Raw genomic sequence first — 17,889 nt, forward strand, 5'->3', positions numbered from 1 at the left:
AAAATAACTTTTATTTTTTATTCTTGTTTGTTCTATGGATATAAATTAATGCGAAATAATTTTAAATCATTAGCTAAGCAACATTATTCTAATCTCGGTTTCGTTATGAGCTTTAAACATTGTATACCTTTCATCGACGCCCAAAAATTGATACCGTCTTCTTCTAATAATAATAAAAGAAATACGCGTTAATATTTCTTAACATCGGTGGCGGAATCGAAATGCAAAAGAAAAGTTGCATGCTCGCGATGATATTTTGCTTTCGGTTTACTTACGATTTCTCAGCGAAGAAAGTCCCCAGTGTGCAACTTCCCTTTCATACTGCATCCATATATACGCGAGTCGCAAACAGGGTCACGCCGATGAAAGTCAATAATAATACTTGCGCGAGCAAATACCGGCGTCTTTCTGATTTGCATAAGCAAACGCTATTTCGCGGACGCTACCGAACGTTAATAAATTTCATCTTTGATGAGCTCAGGCGACCGACCGTCATCCTTGACGACAGGATTTTTTTCCCTTGCCTTTCGCCACATCGTTGTATGATTATTTCATAGGATGAGAGAGAGAGAGAGAGAGAGAGAGAGAGAGAGAGAGAGAGAGAGAGAGAGAGAACCGTCTCTTTCATATTCTAATGTCTTCTGTTTCCCGCGACTTAGCTCGTATTATACACGATTATTCGAGTATTATACTCGTCATATTCGACCTCGTCGATTGCAATTCCGTTAATGTCACGGCACAACGTCCTGCCGTGATCTATATCCTTGTATGGACTTTTCTCGGTTAAACAAAAGACTCGGAGAAATACATGAATGAATCAGGCCTTTCCAATGCCTTTTCTCTCCTTCCCACAACAAGATTTGTTCGATTTGTAACGCATAACGATAACAATGACAACGTTTAAACAAGCTCCAATATACCTAAATTTAACTCAAATATTCAATTCGATTAATTAAACTAATTTTAATTATAAGCAGTACTCTATCATTTTAAGTGCACCAATGTTATGTTGCAAAATAATATTCGTACAGAATAATTATACTGAAAGTGAGCAGATATTACACAAACGTAAGACTATGAAACTTTCTTTTGCGATTAAAGTTTCATTAAGACGTCTTGCGTCTTAAAAAATCGCAAGATTCCTCGAGAAGCGGCAAGTTGGATATAACTTTGTGGACGACTGTGTTTCGAACGCTATCACGAATAATGCGTATCGCGGGGAGCAACGTGACGCAAGATAAACCTTTTTGCCGATCGTCTTTCGCCATTAGAGCGAACGCAACTCGCGCGAACGGTACCGTTCTGCATGAAAGCGCGGTAACGGAGTCGTAAATGGTTGCGTTTGCCGTTGTTACAAGTCACCCGGCGAAGATGAGAAGCAGAGAAAGGGACGAGAGAGCGAGCGCGAGCATCACCATTCGCTCGCTCCAGCAGCATCCCGCCACTGTTACGTGAGAATGCAATGCGTACCCACTGACCGGCTTCACGTAACGTTCCGCGACAGGCACGGATTCACGATTCATTACGATTTACGCTTCACATTCGACGTAAACTTAATCGAAGTGAAATTAACATCGGCCGTAAAAATTAATTAGAATATTATCTTTATCTTATCAATTATTTTATCATACACGTAATTCTATAACAAATTCGAGAATAAATTAGAAATAATGAGTCAGTAATATATAATTTAAAAGTACAATGAGTGAAAAAGTAATTTATATATATAATTATTTTTTAAAAGAAGTTTTAAATATTTTCCTTAAACGTGTCTATAGTTCAAATCTCTCACTACATCAAAGTTCTGGGACACCCTGTGTACCTCGTACATCTGTCCCGATTCCCCGAGATATCTTATACACGTAATATTTCGCGCGTGTTGACGAAAGCAGGCTCTAATTTTAACGTAATAGCCTGCGGTTTGCCACGCAAGCGCCCTTCCCTGCTGCCATAAAAAAATTTAATTAAACAAAAAATTTCGCTCCGGGGGGGCCACGTGAGTGCTCGCTCTTAATTAAGATACCGATCGCTGACCCGTTGTAACGCTCGTACAACATAACGAGCGAGAGGCGATCCGCGGCCTCGAAAAATCGCATGAACCAGGTGAAAATGGCGTATGACTTATACATGCAAGCTGGTCACTCCGCGCTGAGAGGAAAGCCGTAGGTGGGAGAGACGAGATCGCCGGTTATGCAAAAGGCGAAAACGGTCACGTGTGCGTGCCGCGAACCGAGGCAATGTCATCGAACTTATATAATGTGTCGCCTTGCTTCGATTACACGTAGCCCTCCGCGCGTATCGGATTAATCCTTCATGGATGGATAGCGGTATAACGTCGCTTTCTACGTCTCAAGGACCGACGACTTCAATATTCTTCGATCACAAGGATTATCTGAATTTGCATATTACCTACAATTTTGAGTAATGGACGAGCAATTATTTGCTTAGTGCCGAAACACTCGTCTAGTAAATGCTCTCTAACAGGCTAGCACTCGGCTAATAACAATGGATCCATGTTAAAGTCTCTTATAGATACTTCGTATTAATCGGTTTAAGATGTTATCAGAATAGTTTCAGATGTTCGACTATCTGGCAACAGAGAAAATCTGATCTGACCGACCGGGACCATCAACTCATCTGTCCTCTGAACGGAGAAGCGAGGATGCTGGATCCTCCGCGCACGGAAAGATTCCGGCGAGAGGCGCGACCCGCGCGGAATTCCTCCTCACGCGAGGGATGGCCCGGCCGCTCGTAGATATAGGCGCAGGTGAGAGGGCCCCGCGAGAAGAAAGGTAAGAGGTCCCACGATCAGGGATCCCTACCGCGCCGGCCGGGGCCGGTGAGGAGACGCGACGACGGACGGGCCCCGGCCGAGAGGAAGAGCCCGTCGAGAGCTGAGTCGAGTCGAGGTGATCGCGCCGAGGTGCGCAGTGCATCCACCGCCGCTTTTCACGGTGGACGAGCGTAATCGGGGCCCCGTCCGCCGCAAACCGCCCATGCGACACCGGACAAAATGCCGAAAATTAGCCTGCGTATTCTGTGTAAGTGTCCGCACGTGTCCGAGACCCGGGCCCGCCGCGTGTGGGAACCTGGAGTCCCGAACGTGTCCCGCGATCCGGCTATCATGTGTCGATCACACGAGTGATAGTGTTCAACCTCTCGCGCCTCTCGTCCCTCGTTTATTTTGATCACGTGGTTGTTAGTTTGTCGCCGCAGGCAGGTAAGACAACCGAACTATGTATGTTAATCGACGCATTCGGGCTGTCATCGATCAGAATCGAATAATTTTTTTTTAACGACGCGACATGCCGATCACAGCGGACAGCAACAGTGAAATAACGAAAGCGTGCGCCGGAGATCGTGAGTCAATTATCTCGATGGGAACTCGATGACTCGATCGGCGATGGGACGAATCCGTAAGAATTTACGACGATCGCAGTCGTGCAGTGTGATATGGAACTGTGACATAACATCTTTATTCTTTGTATGATATTTTTATATACATATTCACGAAATATAAGTTAATTTTTATAGACAAAAGTGATCATTTAATAATAATAAAAAATCCTGATAATACCTCTTACCGATGTGATTCATTAAATATTTTATCAACCGACAACGTTACGTTCTAATTCTTAAATACAATTAATTGCATTTCATACGCTCATTATTAAAAGATATATAAATTAATGGTTCCGATCAATACGGATTAGATTTTCTCTATTGCCAGATAATTGAGCGTATTAATTAGAGTTGTGGGCATTAACTAAATGTGAGTATCTAGAAACTTTTGAATTAACGAAAAAGTCAAGATAAGAAAAGTCATTTGAATAAGAGGTTGTTTCTAACAATTTCTTTAAAGTAATAGACTTTAATGTACTTAAATCAGCCATTGATATCAAAGATTTCCACGTTATTTCAGTTCGCAACTCCTAAAAATTTAAAATTATAGTAATATGCAACGGTATATAATTCAATGAGAAAATATTGCTATGTAGTTGCCGTAAATCGATTTTATCTGGCGTTATAACCGAAGGCTAATCGTGAGAGAAAACTGAAGTCATAAAGTATTCATGTTACGATTGAAGAAATTAATTTATGAAGCTCTTTGCTCTCCTCTTCCCTCTCTATGTTTTACACTCGCGGACATTACGCAACGAGAGATCTCTCAGGCATCTTCGTATCTCGGTAGCGAGTTTAATCAATCATCGACTATTAAGCATGTCGTCCGCGATCCAGTTATAATTAAGAAAATACCACTTATCCGCGTTTCGCCGCGACGCGGCGACGCGACGGTCCATTCATGCAAGATGACGTTCACGTAATGTTTAGAAAGAACATCGAGAAGTAACACGCTCATAAATTAAATCTCTCCGCAACACCGAAGTATTACGCACATAAGAATTATTACGGTTTTTTGTCATAATTTCGTAAATCTGACGCGTTTACGTGTAATTTACAAATGTGCCGTGTAAATTGCAGCAATTGCTGTGAAGAATTTTATTGCTCACGTGCTGAAATACGTCGGCGCTTTGATTTAATGTTGGTGGACGTGTAGCTCGTGACGGGTGCTAATAATAATATTACATGGATGCGCTGACTGCTTAATGAAGCTGGTCCATCTCGAGTTTATGGAAATTTCTTGATTCCGAATACTCTTTTACAAAAATGCAAAATTATATTGCGATTCCGCTATACGAGAACATCGATATAATTAAATTAAATTTTTCTTAAATTGTATCTGTATATTTTTGCTTAATATTTCGATGAGTTAAGATGCAAAGATATAAATATTAAGTATATAAATGGAAATAGATTTTTGCATAAAGCTGAGTTATACGCGATAAAAAATAATTAACTTTCAAGGTATTCAAACGTGCAGAATTATAAGGAATTATAAAGAAATTGACTGAAATTTTATTAAGAAAATTGTTGTTGTCGCTTTTTTAACTTTTGCTTGAAGCTGTATTATACGCGATAAAAAATAATTAACTTTCAAACACATAAAATTATAAAGGTACAATAGAAATGGACTGAAATTTTACTAACAATAAGAAAATTGTCACTTTTTTATATCTATTCTGAAGTATCCGACGCCCAAATCTCTAAATTTAATATATCTTTGCAAGTGCTCAATCAGCTCAATGCGAAAAGTCGTCAGTAGTCAGCGGAATTGACTGGAACAATCGTTTCAAGCGGTACCGTGAAATCCGATTCGTCTTGGGTTTCAGCGACGCGAATATTAAAAGAACGTTGTTCGCGAGGACACTTTCGCCGGAAATTGGCGCCGCTAATTACTCGTCTCGTCTCGTCGCAATCGCAAGTTACTCGACATTTTCTCTCGGGGGGTCGCGCCATTCTGCGTGCATATCTTTTGTATCATCTGATCATTAATTTCGCGATGAGTCAGACGGAAAATAATTCACGGACAATTTCTCGCGGATCGAGCGATTTGTAACACCGAATAACACTCGCTCTATCACGACCACCGGTCTTTGTGCTCGTTTCTCGTGGCCTTTGCGTCCTTTTAATGCCATTGAAAATGGCAGCCACAATGAGAGAGAGCACGTGCGTTTAAGAACATCACTCTATAAAGTGGATATTGTCGGCCTGTCGGTCTTTCGAAAGATTTCACATGCTGACTACGGATAATGACAACGAAATTACAGGAGGACATCGAGCTCCGACAGCTTTACATGGCAGACGTGTAATAATACATTATTAAACTTACGCGTTGCAACTAATATCTTAACTCTTCTAAATCGTAAATCTTTTTAGTAAAGAAAATCTTTATTATACGATATTCGCGAACATTGAAGAAATTTTTTAAGATAAAATATTTTTTATATATTAATTTTAATAAATCTAGTGTTGCAGTTTTGAATGAATAATCCTATTCAGCTAATAGCAATTAACGTTTTAATCTTTTCAATACTGAGTTCTTCTTAACATATTCTTATGTTAAGAATAGATATGTTAAGATATGTTAAGAGAAATGTCGAGAGACAAAGTTGCACATTGTAGCCAGAGAAACGTGACTTTATTGGCGTCATCTAAACGATCAGCGAGAGCCCTCGAATCATATTATCGTGTTATATTGCGTAATATTAAATTACATGTAATTATATAACTGCGTTATATAATGCGATGACAATTATCTCGAGTTTTTCGAAATGCCACAGAAAGCGTCTCGGAGTCGCCGTTTCAAGGCGAACAATCTTGTTTACTTGTTTACTTGTTTACTTGTTTATTCGCGATAAATGTCGTGATAATACTATAGATAATACTGCAGCATCAATCATTAGCATCATCTAAGCGTGAATATGAATTATGAGGGAGAACAGAACTCTTTCGCCGCGATAAATCAAGCGGAGAGGCTCGCGTTATCCTCGTGGAAGACTCGGGCTTCTCGGGATCAACTGCCAAGTCGTGACGACGACGATCGTTCATGGTCGATCGTGAATTGAGAGCTACCTTGCCTAACCGATTGTAGAGCGCGGGTTGGGTTTTAACGTGGCCTCAAAAGTACAACGAAGATGTTCTATCCCGAGCGCGACCTTTCACGCCACGCTCGCCCGATTACGAAATCGAAATCGAACGATATTCAGCGATCGGCGCGACTACGACGCTTCGCGAGGATCGAGGAATTAGAATTTATTTTATTGTTTGAATGTAAGAAACACCGGGATATTTATTATAGGTACATCGAGATTTCCCTCGCTTATTAGCCAGAAAATTTAATTTGGATTTAATCGAAACCTTTCTCTTTCTAGATTACAAATGTATTATTGTCTATGAATATAGCAAATTATAATCAATATTTGCTGGATTTATAATATTGTCTGTAATATTGTTTATAATATTGTCTAAATTGTAGTCGCGCGCGACAATAAATAAAAATCATTCCGGTATTAAAGAATCTTGAATTTTATATTTTAATCAAATCGCCAAGTTCTTTTAATGTTTGCCACACATAATCTATAATATTCATTCAAGCGTACCTTTTCGCGAGTAATCTATAGATTCTCTCCTTCGTACACAGGTCTCGTGACGGCGGTCTTGTGCATCGTTCAGCGGAGTCTTGAACATGGAATTCCTAGGAGGAGCTTCCTGTCACGCAGAGCGATCGATGGAACTAGAGGAAGGTTCGTTCTCGCTAAGCGGCTTCTTCCGCGCGCGAATTCGATTAAGCGACTTAATTAAATCCGCTCGCCTTTGCAGGAAGTACTTCGATCCGAACGAGGACGGTGCATTCGACAGCTATGGATCCGCGGGCGGTCAGTACGATCCATACGATCATATAACGGGTAAGTTAATGAACTTTCTAAACTTCAAGAACCTTAAAAATCTATAACAATTTCCTAAGACGCCACCTTTCAAATCTATTTCTTTCCTTATATCTCTTGCAATCTTGTAACTTCTAAAGTGGTACTTCTATTTGCATTCTTATTGTTAAATGCCTTTCTTCTGTTACTGCATTTTAATAGTTTTATACCTTCGATTAAGGATACCGCCTTATTCATTTGTGCATTACGCAATTATTTTCCCCCTACGACGCGCGGAATTCTTGTTGGGCAGTTATCTCTCAATTAATCCTACGCGCAGCGACGAATGGAGGCGGCGATAATTAAATATAAGAAGCTTGTCGATGTCGCAGTTGACAATTTTATGAAAAATCATAACTCGAAACTTGACGAGTTAATTTTTTGCTACCGTAAAATTATTTACGTTACTTAGAAGAACATTGGAAATGTCTCGTTAACTGCCGCTGTAAATGCGGTTAAATGCGCGGGAATAACTATTAATTCGCGTTTAACTCCGACAAGGCGAGCGGATCGTCACTCGCCTCGTGAAAGGTACCGCGATTTTATATAAAAAACGCGTCGCGGATAGGTCATGAAAAACCTTACTGATTATATGGATGCGGCAAATTGCGAGACGTTATCTGTTTGAGCACAAACGATAACTGCAGCGAAATCTTAAATATCACCAACGAAGCGCGATCACCGCGGCCTATTTTCCGCGACCTTGATCAGCGATTAACGGTGAAGCTTGGTGCACGTGCTTAATGACATTTTTTTATTTAATTTTTTTTCTCCTTATAATTGAGCGATGGAGTAATTTTTATCCTATAAATAAGCGTTTCCTTAATTACCAATCTTATATACCTTTGATTCTAAATATGATGATATTACTGAACTGATGTTTTTCCTTGCGGGCTTTATATGTATACAGCTTTTTAAATTTATATTAATTTGGAAGAAAATGAAAAATCGAAAAAAAATTCGTCAAAATTGTGCAAATTATATTATACGACTCTTTTAACAATTGTAGACCGTGAAGATAACTCGTTTCTACGTAGCTCGTTAATTTGAAAATAATTCCTAAATGGCATAGTTTATTTGCCGTAGGGTAATGAATCTTGCTACCTCTCACTCCTTCTTTCTCTTTCAGATTTATCCGACATCAGAAAAAATGTGCCGGGTGAGCCGGGAATCGATTATCCCGCCTACACGACATTACCTCAGACAGGATTCACGTGCGAAGGACGTTCACGTGGTAAATATACGTGAATAAATTATGCAGTCGACTCGTCATATGCCATTTCGCTTTTATTATTATGCGTTATGACATATCTATAGTTTTGCTAAACGCAATATTTCTATTCTACCTGCATGAAATCATCGTTCCTCTCTTTAATTCAACAATGCCAAATTTTTAACTCGCATTACACAGCATATACATATCGATATATTTTTTTTATTTAGAGTAAATTCCAATAAATGTGATCGATAAAAAAATTATAAATAACATGATAACTTAACAAATGCAATAATAGCAAATAACTTTACATACATAAATGTCTATTTAAGATCACTATATAATCAATAATATAACTAGGGTATCTAGAATTTTTGAAATATTATGGAATATAAAAATTCATAAATTTTAAAGAATTTAGAATATGCATTTATTTTACTACAGTGAGATGGGTGGCTTTCACAAGAGAAATGTTTAAATCAAAATTTTTTGAAAGTTAAATATAGTTCATGCAAAAATAATTAGAAAATAAAATAATCAGATCCTTCGACCTTTATTTTGACGATATTTTCATGCAACAACAATGATATATAATTGACTCCAGCATTATTTAGCAATGGATCTATGAAAGATAATTTCAATTTTTAATTTTTTAAATATGATAATAACTAAAAAAAATTACAGATAATGTATTCAGCTTCAGAAAATAGAGATAACGTGTTCAAATATCCAAAAAGTTTATAAGAATAAATAATATAGAATATTTTTTTATTGCTGCACTTCTGTCAGTTTTAAAAATTGTTTGTTAATAATTTTTTAGAAAATATTTAATTTTTCATGGTTCCTTTCTAATATTCCATACCTTTCTATTTTGTATACGTAACTGATATAATTTTTAAAAATCCATTACTATATAAAAAATAATTAAGAACTCACCGGCACGATGCGTAGCAGCGGAGTTGTATACGATCAATCTGCAAAATACAAATATATCCAAATTAAGCCTGCGTTCGAAATAATTAAAACGGTAAAAAATAATTATAGAACGGATTAAATTTTCGATTTTTTAAACAGCAATTTAAATTGCCAATTAAATTAATTAATAGAAAAATTGCAATTAAAAAAATACAAATAAACTTTTATAAGGTCTAAAAAGAAAGTCTAATTCTTGTATAAAATAATTGAAAATATTTAATTCTGTAAATAATATTCTATTTTGTCTCTGTTGAATATCAAGAATACTAAATATATCTATCATATATATTAAACATTTTTCAAGTATATAATATTTCAAAATAATTCGAAACTACTTTGTGCGAACTGCGTTACGTAATAACACAAAACGCCACACGGCATATAAATGCGATTGTCGCGAGGATAAACGATTTATTTCGCAATAATAGAAATAAATAATAAATCCCGTGATAATGATATAATACAGTATAATCAATAAAATGCTGATATTTACCCGTGGTTGCTCCGCCGGCGCCCGATGCCATCCCAGGCCTCCTCCTCCCCTCAGACCTCCTCGTCGTTGCTCCGTCCTCCGTCATGACGCACACACTCACCATTTCACTCACGCAAGTACGCAACACTGTTAGTTACGATCACATATTAATCACTGAACAATGATTAGCGCGTTAATCACCGACACGATGCGATGCGACGGGGCTACTTTGCGCCGGCATTTCCGTACGTTGACCATACGCGACGCGCCTTCTGTTGCATCACGACGGACGAGTAACGTGAGAAACGCACGTAATCGCACGAAGCCACGATCTCGCGACGTCCCGCCGGCGATTAACGTAACGGAAAAGTCTAACATGGCGGAGGGAGGGAGCGAGGGAGTTCGTAAATCGTGCGGCCAACTTCACCACGCCACCCGTCACCCGCCGCCGTCTTACGTACTAACCTAATTTTCGCGCACTTTTCGCGCCCGACATGACACAAATCGGTCACGTTCTCTTTCAGGACGATTACTGTCGCGTATTTGTAGCTCGAATGCATAGATACGCGAGCCGAAATCGAGATAAATTACCCGCGGAACGCGACACTCGAGAGAACAATCGTCGCCTCGCCGCTGTCCGCGGCGGCGAATTCCGAGCATGAATCTAATCACGAAATACATACTCCAACGGGTTACCCATATACATATTTACCCTGAACTCACGCCGCAGGATCGTTAATTATCGAGATACGATGCTGATTACGATTGTACTTACTGCAGTTAAACGCGTCGCGACGCCGCCGGCGCCGGCCGCTCGACTCGGAGTTCGGAGTAGTCGGAGTCGACCCGTCCCGTATTCACGGCGTTTAGCTCAACGGCTGAAAAATTCGAATGCGGCAACCGCGACGAATCGCCAAAAAATATGCGATTAAAATCATTGAATTAAACTGAGTTATTGAACTGTCGATATATCCTACAGTTTTCGGCATCTCGTACATTTTTCCGCAAAAACGATCGTCAAAAAGAGCATCGATACCAGATTTATTGAAATTTAAGCGTATCTGGGCATATATACATATATGTATATTATAAAACTGGATTCGAAATGAATTCGAAATGGATTCCTATCGGATTTCATTCCGAAAAGTTCCACGATACATGCTCCGAATCGCCGCCTGCAAACGCGTAATGGAGCAATGCTTAACAATTTCTGTCTCCCTTGTAGCTCCGATTTTCGTTTCGCGCGAATAAGAGACGCGAGATACTTATTTCGACGAACGGCCGTCGTCTCGAAACTCTCGAAAGGTTTTTACCTCATTTTATTTTTCCTTCGAATCGCTTTTGGCGAAGCGGATCAACCGTACGCCGGCCAATATTCCCTATAATTGTTCGCAGAGAGTCGCGTCTCGCGTCTCGCCGCGACCGCGTCCCGGGGGATAATGCGATTGAATGCGATGCGGCGGCGGCGCGGCGGGCGGCGACTGCGCAAGTGGTGTGACTCGCGTCGCGTCGTCACCCCCCCCCCCCCCCCGCGCGAGCAACGGCTCGAGTCTAGGCGCGCGGCAATGTAAATACACAAAAAACGGGCTAGCGTGCTTACAAAATAAACGCGCGAGCCGTCGCCGTAATATTTGATGTATCAAAAATCAAATAAGCCGAATATTTCATTTTCAGCATTTCAAATTGATTTCTGACAATGGACTATTGCGATCGCATGTTCCGTTTCGAATTCGCTTCGCTTTGTAAATAACGATCAATTTCTCTCGCCATCAGTTGAAATTTTCGTTGAAAATAGAATTAAACAATTTACATGTAAGAACTAAAAATTGCCGTTAATAATCGACTGATATTAACTTGCTGCAATATGCTTTCGATAAAAACAAAGATTAGATAATTTTGATGTAACAAATAAAATTTGTTATATTATACGTGTGTAAAATTTTAATTGTTACATGCAAATCACTTAATTATTCTTTTTAAACAAAAGTTTGATTGATTGGTTAATCCTGTTTCAAAAGATTTATTTAAATATAATATTTATTTAATGAACAAAAATTTCCTTTTTTTATTTGAAGAAAAGCATATCAAATGTTTCTATTTTAGAGAAATAAAATTGTATTATTTTAATAAATCAAGCATAATGATTCTAATCGAGAAAATAAAATTATTTCAGTAAGAGGTTCATTTTCTTTCTTTCTTTGTAATCATGTATGAAGACTCCATTTCACTCTCCCGATTTTATAATCATCTATCACTGTACTTTGTAAACTTCGTTATAAACTTTATATAATCATATAAACTGCATGATGAATGATTTCACGAATGACATGTCATACAGAACTGAAATTGAAACCCAATGAAATTATTAATGTAATCCTATCTAGTCAGACAAGATGTTTAGCCTGAAATAAGATTTCTAAAATTAAAAAGAAAATATGCTCAGTGTCAGACTTCCTACTACCGGTTTTCTCAATAAATCGAGCGAATACGTTAACGAAACTACCATCCGTCATTGGTAAAAGTATGCGTTGTATATAGTTTCATTTAATTTTCCACAATATTGCTGCTGAAACTCGATGTTACTAAAACTCGCTGACCGCAGATATTAGATAATCCGTTGAGAGAAAGATGAGGTGCACAAAAGGAACATCGACGAACGTTGACGAGACGTTGCTACGTACAGTTACATAAGCGAAATCTATGTATTTATTATATTATAGCATACATAACGAATTTCTAATTCTTGTGAACATTCATTTATATTCTTATCGCGCAATCATTGTCTAATTATCATATACTCAATATTCATTTTCGAATTATTAATGTTAAAACGAGAGATTGAATATTTGTTTCATTTATATTTAACACCCGCAAAGAAACTTCCAATTTTATAATTATACCCTGCTAAAGTAATTTTGTTTAATATTTATTTTATACTAAAAATATTTTTAAAAAAGTTTTACACAGAATGTTGCAGAAATAATGATAATACAAATTTCATTATCGAAGATTTACAATCTTTAATTTTGGGAAATTATAATATGATTTTTAGTGGAATGTTATATTCTCCGATAAATTCTAAGGAGCGTGAATAAAAATCATAATTCGAAGATCCGCTTGTATACGATTGCTCAACAGGTTACTACGCTGACGAAGCGGCCGGCTGTCAGGTCTTCCACGTGTGCCACGACGTGCTGGTGTCCTCCTTCCTGTGCCCGATCGGCTCGACTTTCAGCCAGAAGCTGCTGACCTGCGACTGGTGGACCAAGGTCGATTGTTCCTCCACCAGAAGATATCTGGAAATGAATCGCGACAGCTATCAGATTGATGACGACGAGATGATTCGCAACGCGTACGCGATGATCAGTCTGCAGGCCTCCGCGGAGGCCGTCACCAAGGACGGTCTGGTGGATCCCGACAGCGGTGCCAGGATCATCGATTATTCCGCGCTCGCCGGCAGGACTGTGATGGGCTACACGCCCGGATTCCGCAGGATCACGGATTACGCGGCGGTCGAGGCGACCGGGAACGACCTACCGAGCGGATTCGAGGACTATCCACAACAGGACGCGCGGCAAATTCTTAATTACGATAATCGATATCAGCAGAAGAAGGCGAATACTGTGTATCAAGGCAAACCTCACTTTATGGAAAATAAAGGACGATCGCCCTATCATGCGTCCGCGATCATTCAACACGATTATCAGGATCGATCCGGCGATAACGAGTTTCAGGACGACTATCGTAGACCCGACGGGTTCACCAATCAATTACAGACGTCCTACGCGCCTACCGTTCCCACTGTTACCACCACCACTAGAAGATTATATTCGCCTACGGTCCCGACGACCTATCGACCTTCCACGTTGGCCTATAGCAAGCTGGATTTGATGGTGGACAGCTCCGATCATCTTTATGCGCAAAGCAAGAGCCCAGTGACCCCTCCCACGATTACTCATCAGAATGACGACACAAGAAAGATTGATTTGAGAGAGAGTGAAACGAGACATGACGGTCTGAAGAAATCGGAGAACGCCTCGTCATCGAGAGCGAATAAAGACAACGATCAAAAAGGCGACGATGTTCGCGCTAAGAATGACGAAGTGCGTCTCGTTTTCGAGGGGACGTCGGAGACGAAGTTCAGGATCAACGTAACCGAGGCGATTGACGAAGACGAAGTATTTAGGCAGCAGAATGACAGGCCGGTAATCCAGATTGATAGCGAAGATAGCTTGGAAGATATCGAGACGAAAGACAGCATCGGAATCGCTCGAGCGCTGAATATACAGAATCAAAATCCTATATACCAAGTGTCAAAGGACGAACGAAGAAGTTCGACTACACCTATTCCATTGCAGACAGTTTTAAATCCTTCATCGAGGTCTTATGAGAAAGCGGACGATGTGACTTCATCAGATACCCTAAAGAAGTCAGATGTCTTCAATGAAACGAGCAACGATCGATCGACGGAAGATTACGAGGATATCTCAAGCTCGACGACGAGGAGCTTCGGCGACAGAACGACTCCGCTGCTGAAACATTGGGAACAGAAAGACATTGACGTCGTGAAAGTATCGACCGTACCAATGACTGCGATAAATACGACTGAGAGAACCGTCGATGAGATTAATGGCGAAATCGCTGCTGGCTCTTCATCCAACGAAAGCCGCGTAGCCGAGGACCAGAGTTCGTCGCCGACCGGATCGATCTCCAACTTTAACGACGAGTCCGTACACAAAATAAACCTTAGTTTTCAGGTTCCTCAGCCGTCGCAGTTTTTGAAGCCTCCGGTGGGACGTTTTCTTATTAATGTTCCTGAAGAAACGCGCTATACGACGATTGATGAGAACTCCAAGACTTCTTGGAGCTCTGAGGCGACGACCACAGAGATCCCACAATTTAGCACACTCATAAAAAACGAAGATCAATCGCCGATATACGACGAGTTGATTGATTATACAGACGAGGGGTTTTCGGAGACGCCTAATCCAGGCGTTCACCCGACTGCTCAAGCGGTCACCGAAGTATCCACGTCCATTCCATGGCTCGTTTCTACATGGCACGGTCGATCGATCGTCGACGTTCCCGTGACCGATATCGTTCCGCCGATCGTTGACTACAACGATGGCTTCGGTGACTTTGTCCCGCCAAATGAACACTCGCACACAGAGCAATTTGACCACACAGAACCCGTGGATTCGCAAAGAACGCAGAATTCTCCGACGACCTCGAAGAAGAACGACAGCGAGGCGGATATCCTGACCCGGTACAATACAGGATTCCAATTCACCATTAGAGACGCTATCAAGGCTCAGAAAGAGTCGAAAACAAATTTCAGATGCTCTTCTACCTCTGACAAGCAAGGAGGACGCTGCGAGACGAGTTCTGTCACTCCCAAAATTGCGGTTTCTACGCCGAGTGTGAAAGAAAGGACAGTTGCGATTGGTACGAAAGCGACTACAAGGATTCCAGAACAACTAACTCTTTCGAGTAGCACGAAGAAATTAAAGTTGCCTGAAGAATCAGTGACACGTGCTTTTGAATCTTCGACATCTACTGCGAAATCTTCGATTAATAGTGACATTGATATAGAAGATTCAAATTTGAAAACGGTTACACCGAGAGGCATTGTAGAGATTAAAAGACCTGAAGAGGAAATAGAACAGACAGTGGCCACGACAGCGAGGAGTCTGTTACACTCGATCCGTCCGGGATCCTTAAAACAGATCGAGGAGACGATTAATAAACATGATTCTCCTTATGCAGTATCATTCACAGTCAAGAAAAATGAGGATCTGGAGACGACCGCTGACGATTTTATCAGTCGACTCATCACTCAGCACCAGCGACCGGATTCCGTCTTGAAGGATGAACTGGATGACTTCGAGATTATCAAGTCTCCAGAACTGGGAATCGAAATTGCTAGCATTTTGCAGACGCCGAAATTTTCTGACACAAGTAACGCCTCTCCAGACAATGCAAACAACAATAGTTTTTACATTGCCGAAAATGATACAGCCAGTGAATTTAAACAATCGGATTCAAATATGAGCATGGTAAGTCTTCTCCAAATAATGGCAGAGTTGTTGAAATTAGATCGACTGCCACGACCATTTTCGGCGAAAGACTTAGGTAACATAGAACTAAATGATTCGTTTAACTTCGACGAATCAACGTACGACACCGCGATTCCAACATTGGATCCGCAAACCAGAACGACGTACGAAAACGCGAATTTCAAGGCATCTACTTTCGATACGTTGAAGACACCCGCTACTAGGGTTGCAGAGTCGAAAGTGTCACGGAATCTGCAACTCAATAAAGCATCATTCGCCACAGGGAGCCCGCAATTGGATCACTTACAAGCCAAAACGTCGTTCGGAAATGCAGATTCCAAGATATCTTCCTTGGATGATACTTTGAGGGCACCTATTAACGTTGATCTCAAGCCGCCTCTTGATATTTCTTCGAGAGTCAGCCCTAATGCCACGGAGCAGAAGACGAATCGATTGAAACCAGAAAGCAGAATCGTACGACCACGTCAAAAAGAAAAAATCCTAGAACAATTGACAGAAAACTTCGGGCAGCCTCTTTACCGCGATGACTCGATTCGTAGTTCACTCGTCTTCGATCTGCCGCAAGTGCAGAGAAGTTTGGATTTCGAGACCGGTTTACCGATAAAAGAGAGCAAGCATGTAACTAGCGAAACTGAAGAGGAAACTGAACAGGAAAGTTCAATATCTACGACAACGATGATGACAACGACGCAGGGAACGACTACAACGACGGAATCCGTGAAGACTACCGTCGAGACCGAGTTCGTTCCTTCTCTGGGATTCTCTCTAGATACGAACGAAGGTCGCGAAGAATACGTTCAAGCAGTTCTTGGAGGATTGATTGACGAGCACGCCAGTGAAAGCGGTAGAAATGAATCCAGCATCGCGCAAGACGAAGCTCCACAAAATGAAACTTTGGAAGCCGAGCAATAAGAGAATTCAAAAGACATTCAAGAGATCTCCGAAGAGTATAAAAAATTAAGAACGTTTAGAGGTCCCTGGGATGTCTTCGACTATCAATTTCATCAACGTCGATCAACTATAATTGGTCTTCGATTTTTTCCTAGAATTAAAAAAATCAATTAATCAAAAACGGTGAACTCGGCCATTAATATGTTTATATTATTAAAAAATATATATAACAACGATTTTCTTAATCGACACATGAAGTTCAATTTTATATTATAGAAAGATTGAAAATTTAGAGAGTAATTAAACTACCTTAATATTTTTAAATATCGAGTAAATATGAATATTATGTTATACTTTTCAAGTAAATAGTGAGATATGTATTTGAAGTTATTAACCTCTCGTCCGTATTAATCACAAGATTAAACTTAGTTAATATAATAAAAAATAATATTTTTACGCATGTTTGGACTCATGCACATAATTACTTCTTGTACGCCAAAATGTAATATGTATTTCTTAATGTGACCATATAGATAAGACATTAGATGTTGTAAAATGAATCTTATTGCTGATTTATTTGCAATAATGGATTTCGATGAACATTCGTAACGTTTCATAAAACGGTCTTGCTCATGTATAAGAAAAGAGTGTGTATGTGTAACAATGTGTGCATCCGGTGTGAGTGCGAGAGAACATACGTAACACTGCGAATTGATTATTTTGTATCTCATTTAACCCTAGGGTCCCACATTAATTTTTTTGAAACTAAATCTCATTATACGAATTTTACTGTGTAATCAATAAATACTCCCTTACCCTGTATATACTCCTACATTGAAAGGCCGTTTATTCACCATGACAACGCCGACGATGTCGAGGTTTCTCACCGTGCAGTACTCTTCAAAGACGATTTAATCAAGTGCGTGAAGCATT

The 17,889-nt window shown here is 39.9% G+C and overlaps 1 protein-coding gene across 1 annotated transcript; it reads left to right on the forward strand.

The window, feature by feature from the left end:
• The first annotated feature begins 2,920 nt into the window (after positions 1-2,920).
• Positions 2,921-17,778, forward strand: LOC139774241 (uncharacterized). The gene is made up of 5 exons (XM_071709344.1): positions 2,921-3,041; positions 7,043-7,145; positions 7,222-7,307; positions 8,455-8,559; positions 13,127-17,778. Exons 1-5 carry the CDS (start codon positions 3,014-3,016, stop codon positions 16,975-16,977), a joined length of 4,173 nt encoding a protein of 1,390 aa, XP_071565445.1. The 5' UTR covers positions 2,921-3,013; the 3' UTR covers positions 16,978-17,778.
• Positions 17,779-17,889: the final 111 nt, after the last annotated feature.

The sequence above is a fragment of the Temnothorax nylanderi genome, unplaced genomic scaffold (genome assembly GCF_030848795.1).
Source record: "Temnothorax nylanderi isolate EJ_2023f unplaced genomic scaffold, tnyl_v1.0 TNYL_tig0076_pilon, whole genome shotgun sequence".
NCBI classification, from domain to species: Eukaryota; Metazoa; Arthropoda; class Insecta; order Hymenoptera; family Formicidae; genus Temnothorax; species Temnothorax nylanderi.